This window comes from Amyelois transitella, chromosome 28 (assembly GCF_032362555.1).
Source record: "Amyelois transitella isolate CPQ chromosome 28, ilAmyTran1.1, whole genome shotgun sequence".
In the NCBI taxonomy this organism is placed as follows: Eukaryota; Metazoa; Arthropoda; class Insecta; order Lepidoptera; family Pyralidae; genus Amyelois; species Amyelois transitella.
Window position 1 is genome coordinate 5,456,965 of NC_083531.1, and position 20,536 is coordinate 5,477,500.

General features: G+C 37.7%; 2 protein-coding genes across 2 annotated transcripts in view; one reads left to right on the top strand and one right to left on the bottom strand.

Moving 5' to 3' along the window:
• Nucleotides 1-126: 126 nt before the first annotated feature.
• On the top strand, nt 127-8,699 carry LOC106142749 (zinc finger protein 224). The gene is made up of 2 exons (XM_013344625.2): nt 127-450; nt 1,939-8,699. The coding sequence occupies exon 2, from the start codon at nt 1,945-1,947 to the stop codon at nt 3,433-3,435; it is 1,491 nt and encodes a 496-aa protein (XP_013200079.2). The 5' UTR covers nt 127-450; nt 1,939-1,944; the 3' UTR covers nt 3,436-8,699.
• Nucleotides 8,700-9,416: 717 nt separating this feature from the next.
• LOC106142747 (zinc finger protein 79) overlaps nt 9,417-20,536 on the bottom strand; it is a 23,249-nt gene continuing 12,129 nt past the window's right edge. Inside the window, exons 10-16 of the mRNA XM_060952225.1 lie at nt 20,160-20,273; nt 18,678-18,809; nt 17,002-17,073; nt 16,139-16,275; nt 14,553-14,632; nt 13,900-14,046; nt 9,417-12,037 (exon numbers count right to left, since the gene is read on the bottom strand). Coding sequence (XP_060808208.1) covers nt 11,903-12,037; nt 13,900-14,046; nt 14,553-14,632; nt 16,139-16,275; nt 17,002-17,073; nt 18,678-18,809; nt 20,160-20,273 — 817 coding nt within the window. The 3' untranslated portion in view covers nt 9,417-11,902. The remainder of the gene's footprint in view (nt 12,038-13,899; nt 14,047-14,552; nt 14,633-16,138; nt 16,276-17,001; nt 17,074-18,677; nt 18,810-20,159; nt 20,274-20,536) is intronic.

Genomic DNA, 20,536 nt, shown 5'->3' on the forward strand with positions numbered 1-20,536 from the left:
AGATGTTATCTACAATTTTAAAAATGATTGGTGGAACAATAAAATACAATAATTAAAAACGATTCCAAATATAAGACAACAACAGTATTTGTCCGGAACGAAACGTATCTGAAAATGACAGTTCGTTCTTTGGACCAGCCAGAATGTCAGATTCTGTCAAACATTCGTACAATTTTTCATCGGAATTAAAGTGAATTATCATTGTAATTATTATCTAATTTCTCGTCACGGTTAACCAGAAATAAACCTTGTTGTTTGTTATCGTTGATTGTTAAAAAGTTTCGCGTTATAAGACGATAACGAAGCGCCATGTTGAAGAAATTCGGTGTGCCCCCAGGGGAATAAGCCATTTTATGATAAAGCATTAATATTTCGTGGTTAGCGTGTAATTTCGTAGTTATGACGTGTTAGTGCATTATAGGATTACATTGAGGCGTATTTGTTATATATGTAAGTTGATACATTAATATTTTCTTTGTATTTTTCCGTTTTGTTATGATTTCTGTGGCCGCAAGGCTAAGGCTTCTGATAAGAAATGGTTTTGAAGAGAGAATGTTGATTCTTTTCAAAATTTCTGCTTATCTTCAGCCGCTAAATTATTGTTATCAATATTGTAACTTTTAGTCTAAAATATATTAGGTCCGGCCCTAGCTTTGACCTTTACTGGGATGGGTTATCAATTGGCGCCCTGTTCCTTCAGATGTTTGGTCTCCTCCACTCACTCAATTTTTTTATATTTTTACATAAACATTTAAATTTAAATAGATAAATAGACCCTTTATTGCAAATAAAACTGTAACTATAAAGTTATCCTTATATCAATTTAAACTTATGTTTGTATCTAAAATCAGCAGAATTTCGTTTCCGTGAATTAAAAAATATATGTCATTTGGCATAGTGATATGTACCTCAGAATATATATAAATGTCAAAAATATTGCTGTGATTGTGATATAAGCTTGATTCCAAGAAAGGTGTAAAAAATGAAAGATTAAAATAAAAATTCCGTGTATAAATGTGCCATGTGGTTCCCGGAATCTCTTTCCCATGGATGTCGTAAAAGGCGACTAAGGGATAGGCTTACAAACTTGGGATTCTTTTTTAGGCGATGGGCTAGCGACCTGTCAATATTTGAAACTCAATGCTATCATTAAGCCAAATAGCTGAACATGGCCATTCAGTTTTTTCAAGACTGTTGGCTCTGTCTACCCCGTAAGGGATATAGGCGTGACCATATGTATGCATGTATGTATGTAAAAATAGAAAATATCACTATTTGATCAATGTACAATTATCTCTGCTGTAGATAAAGCGGTTGTTCCTTTGCATGATATGTGGGTTTGTTACTTCTTTCTTTATGTTAAAATCACAGAAATTGTCCATAAACAGTCTACGGAGAAAGACATAGGCTATGTTAGATAGGTAGAGTATTTACTCTACAATCAAACACATTGAGCTAGACCCTAAGTTCAATACTTCTGTTATGGGATACTAACTCAATAACATTGGAGTGGGAGCGCCTAGACAAAAAGTATATTGGTCAAATTGGAGACATTCAGGTCAAGAGTACCTTACCCTACCGAGAAATCTGACAAAGAGAATAGCTGTAGCTACTATCTCTTATCTAGATATGATCCTTTCAGATACCTAGTTGACTGGAAGAATGCTTAGGAGGGATTCTAGGTCCATCATTGTGAATTATCGTGTTGGTCATAATATGTACTTCTGTTTTCTTGTGTACAAAAAGTATTTATAAACAAACAAACAAACAAGCTTGCATAATGAGAGTAACGAATGGATGATGCGAAAAAGTATGAAGGGATCGTGGCAAGTGGAAAGATGTAGTCTCTGCTTACCTCTTCGATAAAGAGGCGTGAATTTTATGTATGTTTGTATATGAATGATTCAATTTTTTGTATTTCCATTTCTTTAATTACAGAACAAGATGGACATGACGGACCACGGCATGGCGGGGATGAACCTCACGATGGACGGCATGGACTACAAAATTGACGGCGGCATGAAGATGGAGGGAGCGGATGTGTCCCAACAGGGATCTATGTCCTCCATGTCACAATTCCCAACTTTGAACCTCCTCCCGCCACTGCCACCACATCTGGTGCAATCGGAATACGCTCCGCTGCCGGAAAATTTGCCAAAAACTGAACCCACCACGGTCCCAGAACTCCCGTCTTTACCAGTTCACATGACGCAATCCGAGTCAAAACCTACCAAGTATATAAGCGTGACAAGCGACGAGTTGACCGACGAACAGAGGCAGATGTACGAGTCCGTACTCTCTACGTGGAAACCGGTGTTGTTCCCCAAAACAGTGAAACGTTACATCTGCGAGAAATGCAACAAGGAGTTTAAGAATTACCAAAACCTCTATTTGCACACCACTCGGGTCCATTCTACTGAAGATTCTGCCGTCTTGTGCGACAGATGCGACAAGTCGTTCAAGAATAAGCATTATCTGTACATGCACAGAATGAATAAGCATTATTCGGAGTCGGAGAAATGTTATTGTCAGTTCTGCCTGCAGGAGTTTCGCACGAGACGCGCTTTACACATGCACGTGAAGAAGGTTCATCCCAACACGCTCCCAGAGATCAAATGCCCCGAGTGCGGCAAAGAGTTCAACGTGCCCTACAAATTGAAGTATCACATCGAACGCGTACATCGCGCAGACAGAGAAAAGTACAAATGCCATCTCTGCCAAAAATTGTACAAAAGCAATTTGAATCTGAACAGGCACATGCAGTTCCAACATTCACACGTCGAAAGACACCCGTGCGTGTTCTGCGACATGACGTTCAAGTCTCGTCATCACATGAAACGCCACATCCTGAACATTCACCCGCCGTTGGAGTCCAAGGTGACGTGTCCGGAATGCCTGAAGGAGTTCAAAAACGATCAGTATCTTAAAGAGCACATGCAAATCCACACGCCAGCCGACACGAAGGTCAAATGCGAGTTGTGCGACAAGTTTTTCCATTCGGCGATACGCCTCAAAAAGCACAAGAAGATCGTCCATCCGTCGAAGCCTAAGATTCGTTGTGAGAAATGCAACAAAGAGTTCGCGCACGCGCATTATTTGCGGCGTCACAACAACTCTGTCCACGTGGACGTTGACGAGAAAAACTATGAGCACCAATGCGGGCTGTGCGGCAAGAAGTTCAAGTTGCAACGTTATTTGAACAATCACTTGCAGAGACATGAACAACAGCATTTGAAGAGGATCTCGCAGATGGTCAAGACAGTCATGAATGAGGACGGCAAGGAGGTGAAGGTGAAGCAGCGGGGGAGGCCGAAGGGTAAGAAGAATTCTAAAAAGGTAACGAAGGAGATCGAGTTCATCAAGTGTGAACCTGTGTCGAGTTCGGAATCCGAAACTGAGGAGTCGAGCGAAGAGGAATCTGACGAGTCGGAGTAAAGATGTTTCTTTTAATCTTCGTACAAATGATAATGTGTCGTGCAATGAAAATAATTTCATGAAAGCAAAAAAAAATTTTCACTAGTACATTTGATCTGTTTTAGTGAGGCATAGGTCTCATATCTTTGCCTCACTAAAATGAACTAAAATCAATGAAGGGAAAGCCTAAATAAAAATAATTAAGGCAAGTATATTATAAATCAGCACTTTCATGACTAGAAATATTTTAAAATCTAGAAGATGAACTCTCCATTTGGCATTTTGCAAAGTTGACATTATAAGATGAAACGTTTCTGTATTTAAATTGGCGGCATATTTGCCGACCAATCAAGTCTGCAATGAATAGAGTGCTCTGATTGGCTATTTCGCCGAGGCACATAGTTTATGGGAATCCTTACTAATATACGATGAAAGATCGTATGATAGTAGCGTAGATTTTTTTTTCATTTATCATTTTACTTAAAAAGCAAATCAAAATACATCTTTTGTCTATGTTGAACGTTTGTTTTTTGATACGTGGGCTGCAGAAAAAAAAATTAAGTCAATAAAAAATATTTTAAAAAAGTAGGTGATAATATAAAAATATTTCAAAATTCTTATAAATTTTTTATATATCTAGTGGCTACGAATTTTGAATATTATTTTTTATTTTGCTTAAAACGAAATTGAGATTCGTATAAAACATTCATAAGTAATATATATCGTGGGATTTAACAAAATTAAGCTAATAAAAAAGATTAAATTACATCACAAAGAAATGAATAATTTAACAATGATACATGATAGCAAATTTTTTTAAATACTTAGTAAAATTAAAGAGTAAAAATCGTGATGCAAGTTCAAAATATTTCGCACTTTTTTACCGTGCTCGTTTTTGATAAGATTAAATATTACATAAAAACTTAAGTTATGCACGGTAGTGAATTTTCGGTATTTAAAATGTATGTCTTTTGATAAGATATGGTCTAGTCGAAATATTTTGAAATAACTTTACTTGACGTACAGTTATTCCTAGCTTCGAAAGCTATTTTTTTTCCACTGGGTCGAAAGTTTTACATGTCAGCGCGCCCTCGCAAGCTTGGATCCCCAAAATACGATTCGTATTTCTCTGCTAGTGACGTCACTTATGAAATTCACCTGTGGCCACTATTCCTAAATTCTTGGTCAAGTTTGTACACGAAACGACTCCCGTCTGACCTCAGCAACCCTTGCAGGGGAACCTGACCCGTGTTGGATCGATCATGGTCACACATCCAGTTGCCTGAATGTGCAGGTTTCCTCACGATTGTTTCCCTCACCGTAAGAGCATCAGTTATAAATCAAACTGATATTCAAAAGAACACAGCCGTGGTTCCCGCAAGACGTGGCGGTACCAGCTTACCATTAGCAGATACATACATACATACATAAAATCACGCCTCTTTCCCGGAGGGGTAGGCAGAGACTACCAGATTATTATTAGATTAGCAGATCGATTAATTATTATTCATTTTAACTGCTGCTAAAAGTTGTTAACAGGCAAATAAAATAGAAATAAACAGATAACTTTCCAAAGGGTTACACTTTTAATGAAATTTTGGCAAATTAAAAGTAATATTATTATAACAGTAAAGGAAATTTCTACTAAACTTTATAAAAGTCAAATAGGTGATTATTATTTTCCTCAAAATATTTATATTTAATTTTTACTTACCAATATTTACAAAGTTGGTATATTATTAATAAATATATGTACATTTGCTGTAAAAAAGAGGTAAATTTTATTAGATAATTACGGTATATACAAGCAATGAGCAGTTGTAAACAAATAATGGATTTTTGTTCAATATTTTGTTACGATGAAGAAGTTGGAAGTTTGTCAAGAGACATGTTTAAGAATTACCAATATTTATTAAGAATAAATATAGTTATGAAGAAATTCTTGATGTGATTAGATATTTTGGTTGTTCCTGGACCGTAAAATTACCTATTTTTGGGTCTGTCTGGAAAACCAAAATCTTTAGTGATAAAATAAAATTGATGTTGATTTTTCTTTTATGTTATTGTTTATTGAATAAGGATTTTGGGTGTAAAATAATATTCGTTTTTTAACGTTTGTTTTGTGATAATCTACATATAAGTGTAAATATTGGATTAAAATTAAAAATGGAGGAATTGGGAACGGGGGATGCTCAGAAGTTGTAATAGTTTGATCAAGCTAATCCTTATTGAAAATTGAATATACAGGGTGACTGATACAAAATGCAAAACCTTCCGCCTACGTGCTTAGAACATCACGTTGAACAACTTTTATTATGGGGCTGACGACGAAATCGCAAAAAAATTTAGCTGTTCCATACGAAATTAGCTACCGCGGCAAAATTTGTAGAACACCTGACTTGTTTTCGTGATTTCTGTGCCGGCTTCATAGGATAAGTTGTTGGCTATGATGGCCTGAGCAAGTATGCGTATATGTAGTTTATCGTTTGACACCACTAACCCTGTATATATCATCATGTTTCCCACAGGGATGGGCAGAGATTATGGATTTACATAATTTTAATACCTTTACACTGTAGAGTTTCATTGTGTCTCGGTGTAACATTTGCAAAAACTACACTGCGATTTTTAAATACAACATACAAACTTATAGTCACATCTATATCTCTTGCGGGTTAGCAGAGCCAAAAGTTTTGAAAAACTGAAAGGCCACGTTCAGCTGTTTGGCTTAATGATAGAATTGAGATTCACATAGTGACAGGTTGTTAGCCCAAATACAATAAAGTATTTTAAATAAAATTATCTAAATATCACTGAGTGACTGACATATCAACCCATTACCCAAAGGTATGCTACATAGGTCAAGAGATTTGAAATAGGTGCGTCGTGTAGTTTCCTTATACGATCTAGGGGTGACTTAGAGAGGATTTTTAAAATTTCCGTTGATTATAGTAGTATTTATTGGTAAAAGGGAAAAAAGGTATTTAAAAAAAGAATGTAATCTGTTTAATGTGCCAAGATTACTGGCAGCGTTTCTTGGCCGCATCGGGTGAGAGCTTACCACTCGGGAAGGTTAGAATAGCTATAATTGCAAATTGCCCGCAGCTTCGTTTCCGTTGGAATTTTCGGAATATATTAATTCGTATGTTTTATATGTCTTAAGTTAACGTAATTTTTTTTATTAATTTATTTTTTATTTTAAGGGTCGAATTACACAGATTGAGTTAGACCCGAAGTAAGCGCGAGACTTGTGTTACGAGATACTAACTTAACGATGCTATATTTTATAATAAATACTTATGTAGATAAACATCCAAGACCCAGACCAATCAGAAAAAGTTCTTTTCTCATCACACCCTGGCCGGGATTCGAACCCGGGACCCAATTATTATAACTACAATATGTCTTTTATTATTTAACTTATTAAGACTTATATATTATAGCATTGCACTAATTTATTTTTAGGTTTTCTACTTGGTTACCTATCTATTTTTGTTTAGATAATCTGATTTAAAAAAAATAGAAATTTAAATCAAATCCGTTCATTGCATTTCATTTTACACACATACCTACACATAAAGATATACAGATTCATGGAAGAACACAGAATATAGAATTATACACAAAAGGATTATTTGGGATATTTCCACGCGAACGGAGCTGCGGTCAAAAAATAGTTGTAGTTTTAAAACAATTACTTTTTTAAACTTTATTGTTGTTGTATCAAAATTTTCATTATTATAGAAATAATAAGTAGGTAGGAATATATTAAGTCTCAAGTACCTACCTCGTTAGAATGCGTTTTTGTCTTATATAATAATGAAGAGATAATGTTTTTCTTTTGTTTGTAAAGTAAATAAATTCACATATTAGACCGATTTTGATGGATTTGTAACTGAGACAAGATCTTTAAAAGTCTAGCATGTAATGAAATATCTAATATATTCAAACGAGCAATTCTTGTATTTAGGATCTTGGAAACGGCTCCAACGATTTTCATGAAAGTTACAGATTAGGGGCTTTTCGGCTCAAGGAATCGATTTATCAAGGTCCTAGGTTCGAGAAAAGCTCGGTTCCCAAGATATATAAACATTTTAAAAACCGCGTTTTAAGAAACTATATCAGCGCCATCTCTGGTAGACCTCTGGTCAACCGGGTACTTAAATAATATATTATGTTCACAAACGCGACGCCTGCGCAATTTTTATGTAAATTTTATACTAGCCGGAAAAATCTTTTTGCCATTACAATAAGGATGAATTTTAGCTGTAAAGTAGTTCAAAATGTTTACCCGGAGCATCCCTCTCGTTGTATAGATATTAGATATTTAGTTATATTTGTAATTGTTTCTATAAATAAATATATAGATTAAATGTTACTTTTTATTAAGGAAAAGTTTGAATTCTTATTGTCACTGTTTTGTGGAATTTTAGAAATTTATTCTTTTGCAATTTTTCAGTGCCGTGTGGTTTCTGGCACCAACAGAAAAAGAATAGGACTACCCCATCTCTTTCCCATGGATGTCGTTAAAGGCGGCTAAGGGATAGGCTTATAAACTTGAGATTCTTCTATTAAGCGATGGGCTAGCAACTTGTGACTATTTTAATGCTATCATTGAGCCAAGCAGCTAAATTTGGCCATCAGTCTTTTCGAGACCGTTGGCTCTGTCTACCCCGCAAAGGATATAGACGTAATTATATGTTTGTATGTATATAAATGAGATTCAAGTAGTGACTATTTTAATCTCAATTATATTATTAAGCCATACGTTGCAAAAACCACATTCTGCTGTTTGGCTTAATGATAGAATTGTGATTCAAATAGTGACAGGTTGCTAGCCCATCGCCTAAAAGAAGAATCCCAAGTTTAAAAGTCTATCCCTTGATTGACTTTACAATCTGCACGGGTAGAGAAGCAGCTGGACTGTTTTTTTCATCACTGACAGCCCAGAATGGTAAAGCTTCCCTTAGTCAACTTTAACAACTTCCATGGGAAAGAGATGTCCCAAGGCACGTCCTTCGTAACTAATAAGGAAAATAAATAAATTGATTTCCTGTCTTACTGTGTTTTGGTAAATAAATAATATTGTCAGCGACTTAAACTCAAGAAATGAGAGACAGTTAAGACATTTAGGCCTTATCTATGTTTGCGAACCCACACGATAATCACCTCAACGTTATTTGATACATGCGATACAGTGTATCGGTCAGGCATTTATTTATAACGTCTATTGTACATACAAATCTTTATGTGTGGAAATAAATGGTTATTTCAAATTATCATAACTGTTTTTTATTGAAAAGTTTTCACTCGGCAGTCTGCCTAGACTACATCCTCCCATTTGCCCTGCATACTTTCGCTTCATTCACATTTATTTATTTATTCATTCATATGGTCACGTCTACATCCCTTGCGGGGTAGACAGAGCCAGAGTCTTAAAGAGAGTGATAGGCCGCGTTAAGCTATTGGATGAAAGAACTGAGATTCAAATAGGGACAGGTTGCTAGCCCATCGCCTAAAATAAGAATCCCAAGTTCATAAGCCTATCCCTTAGTCGCCTCTTACGACATCCGTAGGAAATGAGACCTGAGTGGTCCTACTCTTTTTTATATTGGTACCGGGAACAACACACAGAATTACATATAATCACGTCTATATCCCTCGCGGGGCAGACAGAGCTAACAGTCTTGAAAAGACTGATAGGCCACGTTCAACTTTTTGGCTTGATGATAGAATTAACAATAATAACTATCATTAATCCGTACTAATAAATGTAAACCTGTGTTTCTTTCTCCGTCTTTCATGTCAAAACCACAGAAACGTTACCATAAAATTTTGCTAAAATGTAGTGTGAAGTACGGGGTAGGACAAAACCTAACCATAAACGGCTCACTCTGGTCTTCTCTCCAGAAGTAAGGTTGTAGCCGAGGCAAAAACTCTCCAAGAGCTAGAAAAGATCGAAAAAAAAAACATATTCATACGAAAAATATTTTATTGTACATTTATTTTTCACACTGTCACAAAAATACGCTTTATTTTTGTTTTGTATACAAATGAGGTCGTGTTTCACTGCAGTCGACTGTACATAATGCGTAACATTACAAATCCTTGATTTCCTTATCTTTTCCAAAAAAAACTTATCCTTTCTCTTGGTATCTTTTTAAATTTCTATTATATGGTAAAAAAACTTGGAAGTAACTAGCAATTATAAGCTTTTGGAGCGAACAGCCATTATTAAAACTGTCACTGCAAATGTTCACACCCTTTCTTACTTATTTATAACCTATATATAAATACCTACGCTACACAGGAACAAAAGGCGCACCCTGGGCTCCTCTCGGGCCTAACGCCAGGAAGAATAATATAGCATGAAACATATCGAGACACTTTCATCTATGTATACTACGCGTAATTAAGTCTTGTGAATCTTAACTTTGCCATACGGACCATGGTCTTCATAGATATATTCGTTGAATGAATATATTTTTTTAATGAAATATGGGTTCAGATAAGGTCTTAACATAGTTTAAACGATGTAAAGGTGCGTACGTATAAATAACATGTTATTTAACAATATTTCAATAATGTGGACATTAAATATTATATTATATTAGTTCTACATTCATTCATGTATTTTAATGTAGACAATGTGCATTCGGCCACGAATTAAGATTCAAGAGATCTATATCTGCAGTGTAGTTTGTTCCGCCGCTTTTTCTACACGTGTGCTTTGGAAGCGGCAATAGTTATAATTAGATTTATGTCATGAAACCTCAATAAGTGATAACAAGTGTCCAATTTTGAAAATAAATCTATTCTATTCTATAACATAGTAGTTATTGCAAAGTTACAAAACAATTTCAGATAATGTGAACGTGTTAAACAGCATTTTTATAAAATCTGCACGCACCTGGAAGTCGCCAAGCATATTCTGCCATTAGCATTACGGCATGAAAACATTAAGTATCACAAGTCACAAATACTTTTTTCGCGCCAATTATTCCACACGTCAAACGATTTTTATATAAAAAAAAAACCTCACGTCATTAAACTTAATATCTTAATCCAAAATGAACACTTTATTTATCTGAAAAATTTTGGTAAAACAACTTTTATTAACACACTAGCTGTGCCCGCGACTTCATCCGCGTGGAATCATTGAAGCCCTCAAGGATGAATAATTTTCCCCGTTTTTTTCACCTTTTCCATTATTTCTTCGCTCCTTATAGTTGGAGCGTGATGTGATTAAGCCCAAAAAGCCTTCCTCGGTAAAAAGTCTATTCAAAACAAAAATTTCAATTTGAACCAGCAGTTCCTGAGATAAGCGCGTTCAAACAAACTCTTCAGCTTTATAATATTAGTATAGATGATGACGTGCCGTGTGGTTCCCGGCACCAATACAAAAAAGAATAGGACCACTCCATCACTTTCCCACTGACGTCGTTAAAGGCGACTAAGGGATGGGCTTACAAACTTGGGATTCTTCTTTTAGACGACAGGCTAGCAACCTGTCACTATTTGAATCTCAATTCCATCATTAAGCCAAACAGCTGAACGTGGCCTATCAGTCTTATCAAGACTGTCGTCTCTGTCTTGTCTACCCCGCAAGGGATATAGACGCGATTGTATGTATGTAAATAAATAAATATATATGGGACAAATTACACAGATTGAATTAGCCTCGAGGTAAGTTCGTATATGTTAATAAATTGTATTATATCCTACTACTATTATAAAGGCGAAAGTTTGTATGGATGTTTGTTACTCTTTCACGCAAAAACTACTGAACCGATTACCATGAAATTTGGTATGTAGGTAGCTGAAGACCCAGAATAACACATAGGCTACTTTTTATCCCAGAGTTCCCGCGGGATTGATAGGGTTTCCATGCGGACGAAGTCGCGGGCGGCCTCTAGTTCATACATAAGACATAAAATCACGCCTCTTTCTTGTAAAGACTTATAGGCCACTATCAGTCTCTTAGCAGAATAGCAGAATAAATGCAGTGGAAATGAGAGCGTTAAGGAGTATGTTGGGTGTGAAATTGAGTGACAGGATAAGGAACAGCGTGATAAGGGAATGTTGTGATGTGAAAGAAGATGTAGTTACAGGAATAGAAAAGGGTATGTTGAGATGGTTCGGTCATGTGGAGAGGATGAATGAAAGCAGGTTGACTAAGCAGATATACAAGGAGAGTGTGGAGGGAAAAGTCGGGGTGGGAAGACCTAGACGAACGTATCTTGATCAAATTAAGGACGTCCTGGTAAAGGGTCAGGTCAAAAGTACCCGAAACCGCCGAGCTTGCATGAAGAGAGTTATGAATGTGGATGAAGCAAAGGAAGTATGCAGGGATCGTGGCAAGTGGAAAGAGGTAGTCTCTGCCTACCCCTCCGGGAAAGAGGCGTGATTTTATGTATGTATGTATCAGTCTCTTCAAGACTGTCGTCTCTGTCCACCCCGCAAGGGATATAGACGTGACCGTAAGTATTCAAGGTCCGGCGGTAACGGTGAAGTACACGTCGCAAGGCACCTGCGGCCGCGCCCACGCATCGAACATCGCCTGATCTTCTTTGACCACAGCATCCAGTTTCGGCTGGGGGATGGGCTCGGGAGGCGGTTTCACCTGTAGAAAGTATAATTATTTTTGTTTATGCCTACATACATACATATGGTCACGTCTATATCCCTTGCGGGGTAGACAGAGCCAACAGTGTGGAAAAGACTGAATGGCCGCCTTCAGCTTTTTGGCTTAATGATAGAATTGAGATTCGAATAGTATAGTAATAATAATAAATGCCTACTAACATAGTTATAAGTATACTAACATAATTAAAGTTATTTATTCCTACAGAAGAAAGAAGGAGAGAAATGATCAGTTGGAAATCACTATATTATTCAACATAAAATTAAGAACATCTAACAATAAAAAATATTTTTGACATATCTCCAATAAACAACATCATGGCAACCGTTGCTATGGCGTATACCAAGAAGGTTGACTACACATACATACATACATAACATACATATGGTCACGTCTATATCCCTTGCGGGGTAGACAGAGCCAACAGTCTTGAAAAGACTGATTGGCCACGTTCAGCTATTTGGCTTAATGATAGAATTGAGCTTCAAATAGTGACAGGTTGCTAGCCCATCGCCTAAAAAAGAATCCCAACTTTGTAAGCCTACACACCTGTATTTGTAGATATATGTGTAAAGATTTTAATTTATTGTCGTAAATAGACAAATCAACAGTTCGGATTCGAAAAAGGGAAGATTTTATAGCGATTTGGATTAATCGCGAGTTGGACCTATAGAAACTTGGATTAATCGCAAGTTGGACCTATAGCGACTTGGATTACTCACGACTTGGACCTATAGAGACTTGGATTAATCGCAAGTTGGACCTATAGCGACTTGGATTACTCACGACTTGGACCTATAGAGACTTGGATTAATCGCAAGTTGGACCTATAGCGACTTGGATTACTCACGACTTGGACCTATAGAGACTTGGATTAATCGCAAGTTGGACCTATAGCGACTTGGATTACTCACGACTTGGACCTATAGAGACTTGGATTAATCGCAAGTTGGACCTATAGCGACTTGGATTACTCACGACTTGGACCTATAGAGACTTGGATTAATCGCAAGTTGGACCTATAGAGACTAGGATTAATCACGACTTGGACCCATAGAGACTTGGATTAATCACGACTTGGATCTATAGAGACTTGGATTAATCGCGAGTTGGACCTATAGAGACTTGGATTAATCTCAAGTTGGACCTATAGAGACTTGGATTAATCGCGAGTTGGACCTATAGAAACTTGGATTAATCGCAAGTTGGACCTATAGCGACTTGGATTACTCACGACTTGGACCTATAGAGACTTGGATTAATCGCAAGTTGGACCTATAGCGACTTGGATTACTCACGACTTGGACCTATAGAGACTTGGATTAATCGCAAGTTGGACCTATAGCGACTTGGATTACTCACGACTTGGACCTATAGAGACTTGGATTAATCGCAAGTTGGACCTATAGCGACTTGGATTACTCACGACTTGGACCTATAGAGACTTGGATTAATCGCAAGTTGGACCTATAGCGACTTGGATTACTCACGACTTGGACCTATAGAGACTTGGATTAATCGCAAGTTGGACCTATAGCGACTTGGATTACTCACGACTTGGACCTATAGAGACTTGGATTAATCGCAAGTTGGACCTATAGAGACTAGGATTAATCACGACTTGGACCCATAGAGACTTGGATTAATCACGACTTGGATCTATAGAGACTTGGATTAATCGCGAGTTGGACCTATAGAGACTTGGATTAATCTCAAGTTGGACCTATAGAGACTTGGATTAATCGCGAGTTGGACCTATAGAGACATGGATTAAACACGAATAACACATTTGTTGAACATTCAATCGGAGGTATTGTATATATATATATGTATACACTTACCTTGGCCTGCCTGGGCAGCTTGAGGTGCACGAGGTTGAGGTGCGTGCGCAGGGCGGTGCGCTGCGCGAAGCGGCGCGCGCACACGCCGCACGCGAACGGCTTCTCGCCCGTGTGCGTGCGCGCGTGGTTCTCCAGCACGCTCTTGCCCTGCGCACAAGCAGATATTAATTGTCTACGATTGTCAATGTCATTGTCAAGAGAGATTTTTTTTACACCTTTTCGATTATTTCTTTGCTTTGCTTCTTTGCTGTGTCACTATTTGAATCTCAATTCTATCTTAAAGCCAAATAGCTGAACGTGGCCTATCAGTCTCTACAAGACTGTTGGCTCTGTCTACCCCGCAAGGGATATAGACGTCATTGTATGTATGTATAGAATAAAACAGTTTGTGATGGCGTCATCATGCTACTGAATCTCGAATGTGTTTTATTACATAAATTTCTATATGAAACAGATAGAGTAGAATACATACATATACATCAAATCACGCCTTTTTACCCGGAGGGGTAGGCAGAGACTACCTCTTTCCACTTGCCACGATCTCTGCACACTTGCTTCGCTTCATCCACATTCATAACTGTCTTCATGCAAGCCCGGCGGTTTCGGGTATATATATGTGTATTGTATGTGTGTGTGTATGTAACGCGACATACCCGGAACGCCTTCCCGCAGGTGTCGCAAATGTGCCGCGGCGGAGGTCGCCGGCCCGCGTGCACGGCTAATGTGTGTTTAGCTGAAATTATATAAATATAAATATAAATAAATATATACGGGACAAATTACACAGATCGAGTTAGCCTCGAAGTAAGTTCGAGACTTGTGTTACGAGATACCAACTCAACGATACTATATTTTATAATAAATACTTATATAGATAAACATCCAAGACCCAGGCCAATCAGAAAAAGTTCTTTTCTCATCATGCCCCGGCCGGGATTCGAACCCAATTATACATTATTTATTCATTTTAAACTCTATCATACATAGTACATAAAATCACGTCTATATCCCTTGCGGGGTAGACAGAGCCAACAGTCTTGAAAAGACTGAATGGCCACGTTCAGCTATTTGGCTTAATGATAGAATTGAGATTCAAATAGTGACAGGTTACTAGCCCATCGCCTAAAAAAGAATCCCAAGTTTGTAAGCCTATCCCTTAGTCGCCTTTTACGACATCCATGGGAAAGAGATGGAGCGGTCCTATTCTTTTTTGTATTGGTGCCGGGAACCACACGGCACAGAGAGAGAAAAGATAATGAAAAAAATACCAAATGTTTCATTTGCATACATATAATCACGTCTTGAAAGACTGTAGCCAGAGCCTACGGTCTTGAAAAGACTGGTATATCACGTTCAGCTGCTTAATGATAGAATTGGGATTCAAATAGTGACAGGTCGGTAATATGTTTGTAAGTATGTGTGTATTAATGTATGTAATAAGTATATATGCGTGTATTAATGTATGCAATAAGTATTTATGCGTGTATTAATGTATGCAATAAGTCTGTATGCGTGTATTAATGTATGTAATAAGTACGTATGCGTGTATTAATGTATGCAATAAGTACGTATGCGTGTATTAATGTATGCAATAAGTCTGTATGCGTGTATTAATGTATGTAATAAGTATATATGTGTGTATTAATGCATGTAATAAGTATGTATGCGTGTATTAATGTATGTAATAAGGATGAATGCGTGTATTAATGTATTCAATAAGTCTGTATGCGTGTATTAATGTATGTAATAAGTATATATGTGTGTATTTGACGGCCTCTGTGGTTCAGCGGTAGTACGCTTGTCTGTGACACCGGAGGTCCCGGGTTCGAATCCCGGTCAAGGCATGATGAGAAAAGAACTTTTTCTGATTGTCCTGGGTCTTGGATGTTTATCTATATAAGTATTTATTATAAAATATAGTATCGTTGAGTTGGTATCTCGTAACACAAGTTTCGAACTTACTTCGAGGCTAACTCAATCAGTGTAATTTGTCCCGTATATATTTATTTATTTATTTATTTATTATTTAATGTATGCAATAAGTCTGTATGCGTGCATTAATGTATGTAATAAGTATGTATGCGTGTATTAATGTATGTAATAAGTATGTATGCGTGTATTAATGTATGCAATAAGTGTGTATGCGTGTATTAATGTATGCAATAAGTATGTATGCGTGTATTAATGTATGTTAGTATGTATGTATGTATGATTTAAAGTAACGAACAAACAAGCCGACCGAGCGAGCTCCTGGAGGCGAGCGCGGCGGGGCACACGGCGCAGCGGTGCGCGCGCACGCCCTCGTGCTGCACCAGCGCGTGCTGGCGCAGCGCCCGCTCGCTCTCGAAGCGCTTGTCGCAGCGGGTGCAGGCGTATCTTCAAATGTGTAGAGACGATATATATCATGACATAGTATAAAACGAAGTCGCTTTCACTGTCCCTATGTATGCTTAAATCTTTAAAACTACGCACAGGATTTTGATGCGGTTTTTTTTTCAATAGGTAGGGTGATTCAAGAGGATGGTTTATATGTATAACTAGAGGCCGCCCGCGACTTCGTCCGCATGGAAACCCTATCAATCCCGCGGGAACTCTGGGATAAAAAGTAGCCTATGTGTTATTCTGGGTCTTCAGCTACCTACATACCAAATTTCATGGTAATCGGTTCAGTAGTTTTTGCGTGAAAGAGTAACAAACATCCATACAAACTTTCGCCTTTATAATAGTAGTAGGATAAAATCCATTAAATAGTGGAGAAATACTGATATTTTTGAGGTTTCTAATGTGATGTCGTTAATTATCAATTTTTTTTCCGCTTACATTTCATTTTCCCTTTTTTTTGGCATTTACTTTTCACCATCAGCATTGCACCCATGCGAAGACGGGGCGGGTCACTAGTATATATATATATATATATATAACCGAATCTTTAACCTTTTATTACATAACTAGCTGTGCCCGCGACTTCGTCAACGTGGAATAGTTATTTCGGGCATCATTGAAGCCCTCAAGGATGAATAATTTATAAATATATAAATTACTTAAAAATTATTTATATGGCAAAACAACGTTTGCCGGATCTACGTTTAAATAAATACTCACTTGAGTGACTGTTTGTCTTTGTGTTTCAGACTCTTCTGTAGATGTTGTCTCAAATTGTGCGCAGATTTGAATCTGAAATTAATTGATACATACATACATACATACAAGAGCAGTGTGGTTATCAGCACCAATAAAAAAAATAGAATATGCCTACTCCATTCCGTTCTCTTGGATGTTGTAAGTAGCGACTAAGGAATAGGCATATTATAAACTTGTGATTTGTCTTTTAGGCGACGGGCTAGCAACCTGTCACTATTTAATCTCGATTCTATCATTAAGCCAAACAGCTGAACGTGGCCTATCATTCTTTTGAAGACTGTCGGCTCTGTCTACCCCGTATTGGATATGAATAAATAAATAAATATATACGGGACAAATGACACAGATTGAGTTAGCCTCGAAGTAAGTTCGAGACTTGTGTTACGAGATACTAACTCAACGATACTATATTTCATAATAAATACTTATATAGATAAACATCCAAGACCCAGGCCAATCAGAAAAACTTTTCTCATCATGCCCTGACCGGGATTCGAACCCGGGACCTCCGGTGTCACAGACAAGCGCACTACCGCTGCGCCACAGATGCCGTCGAATGTATGTATTTATATTTCTTTAATAAAATAAAATGTTTATTTATATCATTAGTATGGATTAAGCTAAACATCTGAACGTGGCCTATCATTCTTTTCAAGACTGTCGGCTCTGTCTACCCCGCAACGCATATAGACGTGATCACATGTACGTATTACGTATCACGTCTATATCCCATGCGGGGTAGACAGACAGACAGAGAGCCAACAACAACAGCTGAACGTGGCCTATCATTCTTTCCACGAGAATGTCGGCACTGTCTACCCCGCATGTACAGTACTACCACTTTAATAAGTTACACCGATGTGCCTGCGCAGAAATCAATTTTTGTCATGTCAATATCAATCAAAACCGTTCGCTATTGGCTAATTGCGTACGCGCCATGTCTGGAGTTCGCAGGAGCGCGGCAGTCGGCAATGAGCGAGATACACGACTCCTGCTGTTTTGTGATTTAAAATCCTATGTCAGTAGCAATAAGTTCGCTATTTCACTGACGTTTTCATTCGGCCAGATTCGGCGGTCGGTTGCACTATTCTGCGCCGCCGAACAATGCCGATGTGACGTGATGTGATTTGAGATCCCAATATCAACTAAAACTGGCAACTGGAGGTCATAAGACTGCTATGCTTGGCAAGAGTGTGATTGGTATGGCTCCTATTATTTTTAACAAATTACCGGATTATCTAAAAAAATTGGACATAGTAACATTTAAAAAGGAAATAAAATTATTACTAACTGATAAGTGCTATTATAGCGTCAATGACTTTTTAAAAGATATTGTGACATAATTATTATATTTTATTTTTATTAAATATTAATTGATGACATTATTGCTAAATATATATTATTTTTAAGTAAGTATAAATTAAGGCGAAATTTTGATTTTTAATTTATTATTGAATGATTTAAATTCAAAATGAAAAAAATTATCTGACTGAATTATTGTACGTCTTGTGAAGACAGATCACAGTGACACGAACTGTTTTGTATCATCTTTTCTACCTGTGTTTCCGCAATAAAGAGATTTGATTTGATTTGATGTGACTTATAAAAGCGGTAGACCTGTACCGGTAATGTCTCACCTGACGTCGCACTCGACGCAGTAGTAATCCTTGGCGTCGGAGTGCTTGACCTGATGATGCTTCATCTGCGTCCTCGTCCTGAACCGCGCGCCGCACGCGGAGCACTCGTAGTTCTTGATGCCTTCGTGGATCCTGTGGGGGGGGGGGGGGGGGATGGAATAGATAGAATGTTTGTATGTGTGTATGTTTGTGTATGTATGTGTGTGTGTATGTATGTATGTGTGTGTGTATGTATGTATGTATGTGTGTATGTATGTATGTGTGTGTGTATGTATGTATGTATGTGTGTGTGTGTATGTATGTATGTATGTGTGTGTGTATGTATGTATGTGTGTGTGTATGTATGTATGTGTGTATGGATGTATGTATGTGTGTATGTATGAATGTGTGTATGTATGTATGTGTGTATGTATGTTTGTATTTAGGTGTGTATATGTACTTGTATCTAGGCGACACACCACACGATGTCGTGTCGGAGGTTGTACATATGCAATATACAACCTCCGACACGACATCGTGTGTCGCGCGGTTCCCCAGGCGTCACACCAGCTGGCGGAAGATCTTCCCTTCGGTGGCGGTTGTAGTATAAAGTGCTTTTAACCACACTATCCAGGGTGCCGTGTGGTTCCCAGCACCAATACAAAAAATAATAGGACCACACACCATCTCTTTCCCATTGATGTCGTAAAAGGTGACTAAGGGATAGGCTTACAAACTTGGGATTCTTTTCTAGGCGATGGGCTAGTAACCTGTCACTATTTGAATCTCAATTCTATAATTTAGCCAAACAGCTGAACGTGGCCTATCAGTCTTTTCAAGACTGTCGTCTCTGTCTACCCCGCAAGGGATATAGACGTGACCATATGTATGTATGTATGTAGATCGAATACATACATACATTAAATCACGCCTTTTTACCCGGAGTGGTAGGCAGAGACTACACCTATCTATCTAAGTATTTATCACTACATAGTATAAAACAAAGTCGCTATTTTAGTCTGTTTGTCTGTATGCTTAAATCTTTAAAATTACGCAACGGATTTTGATGCGGTTTTTTGTAACAGGTAGAGTGATTCAAGAGGAAGGTTTTTATGTATAATTTTTCCGAATTTTGCACCCGTGCGAAGCCGGGGCGGGTCGCTAGTTATAAAATAAGACGCAAGGGATATAGACGTGACCATAATTATGTATGTACTAGAGGCCGCCCGCGACTTCGTCCGCATGGAAACCCTATCAATCCCGCGGGAACTCTGGGATAAAAAGTAGCCTATGTGTTATTCTGGGTCTTCAGCTACCTACATACCAAATTTCATGGTAATCGGTTCAGTAGTTTTTGCGTGAAAGAGTAACAAACATCCATACAAACTTTCGCCTTTATAATAGTAGTAGGATATATGTATCCACGGTCAAAAGCGCACCCCGGGCTCCTCTCCAGAGCGGTGAGGCTGAGACCTGGACTAAAGCTGAAAGTGGAAGACTCACTGTTGATGTTCAGCCAAGGAGTCTTTGTTGACGAAGGTCTTCCCGCACTGCTCACACTTCGGCCGGTCACCGCTGTGGTGATTCCTCATGTGGCCTCTGTGAGTTTTATTGTTGCTGTAACGAAACATTTTGAAGAAAAATAATTATAAATTTTTGTTTTAATAAATAATAAATACATATATATGTATACTAATAATTATTATAAAGTTGAAGAGTTTGTTTGTTTGAAAGCGCTTATCTCAGGAACAACTGGTTCGAATTGAATTTTTTTTTTTTTGTGTTGAATAGACCATTTATCGAGGAAGGCTTTAGGCTATAAAAAACATCACGCTGCAACTATTAGGAGCGAAGAAATAATGGAAAATGTGAAAAAAACA

What these genes read in the sequence shown, in the direction of transcription:
- LOC106142749 (XM_013344625.2), top strand. Translation starts at nt 1,945, where the DNA reads ATGGACATGACGGACCACGGCATGGCGGGGATGAACCTCACGATGGAC.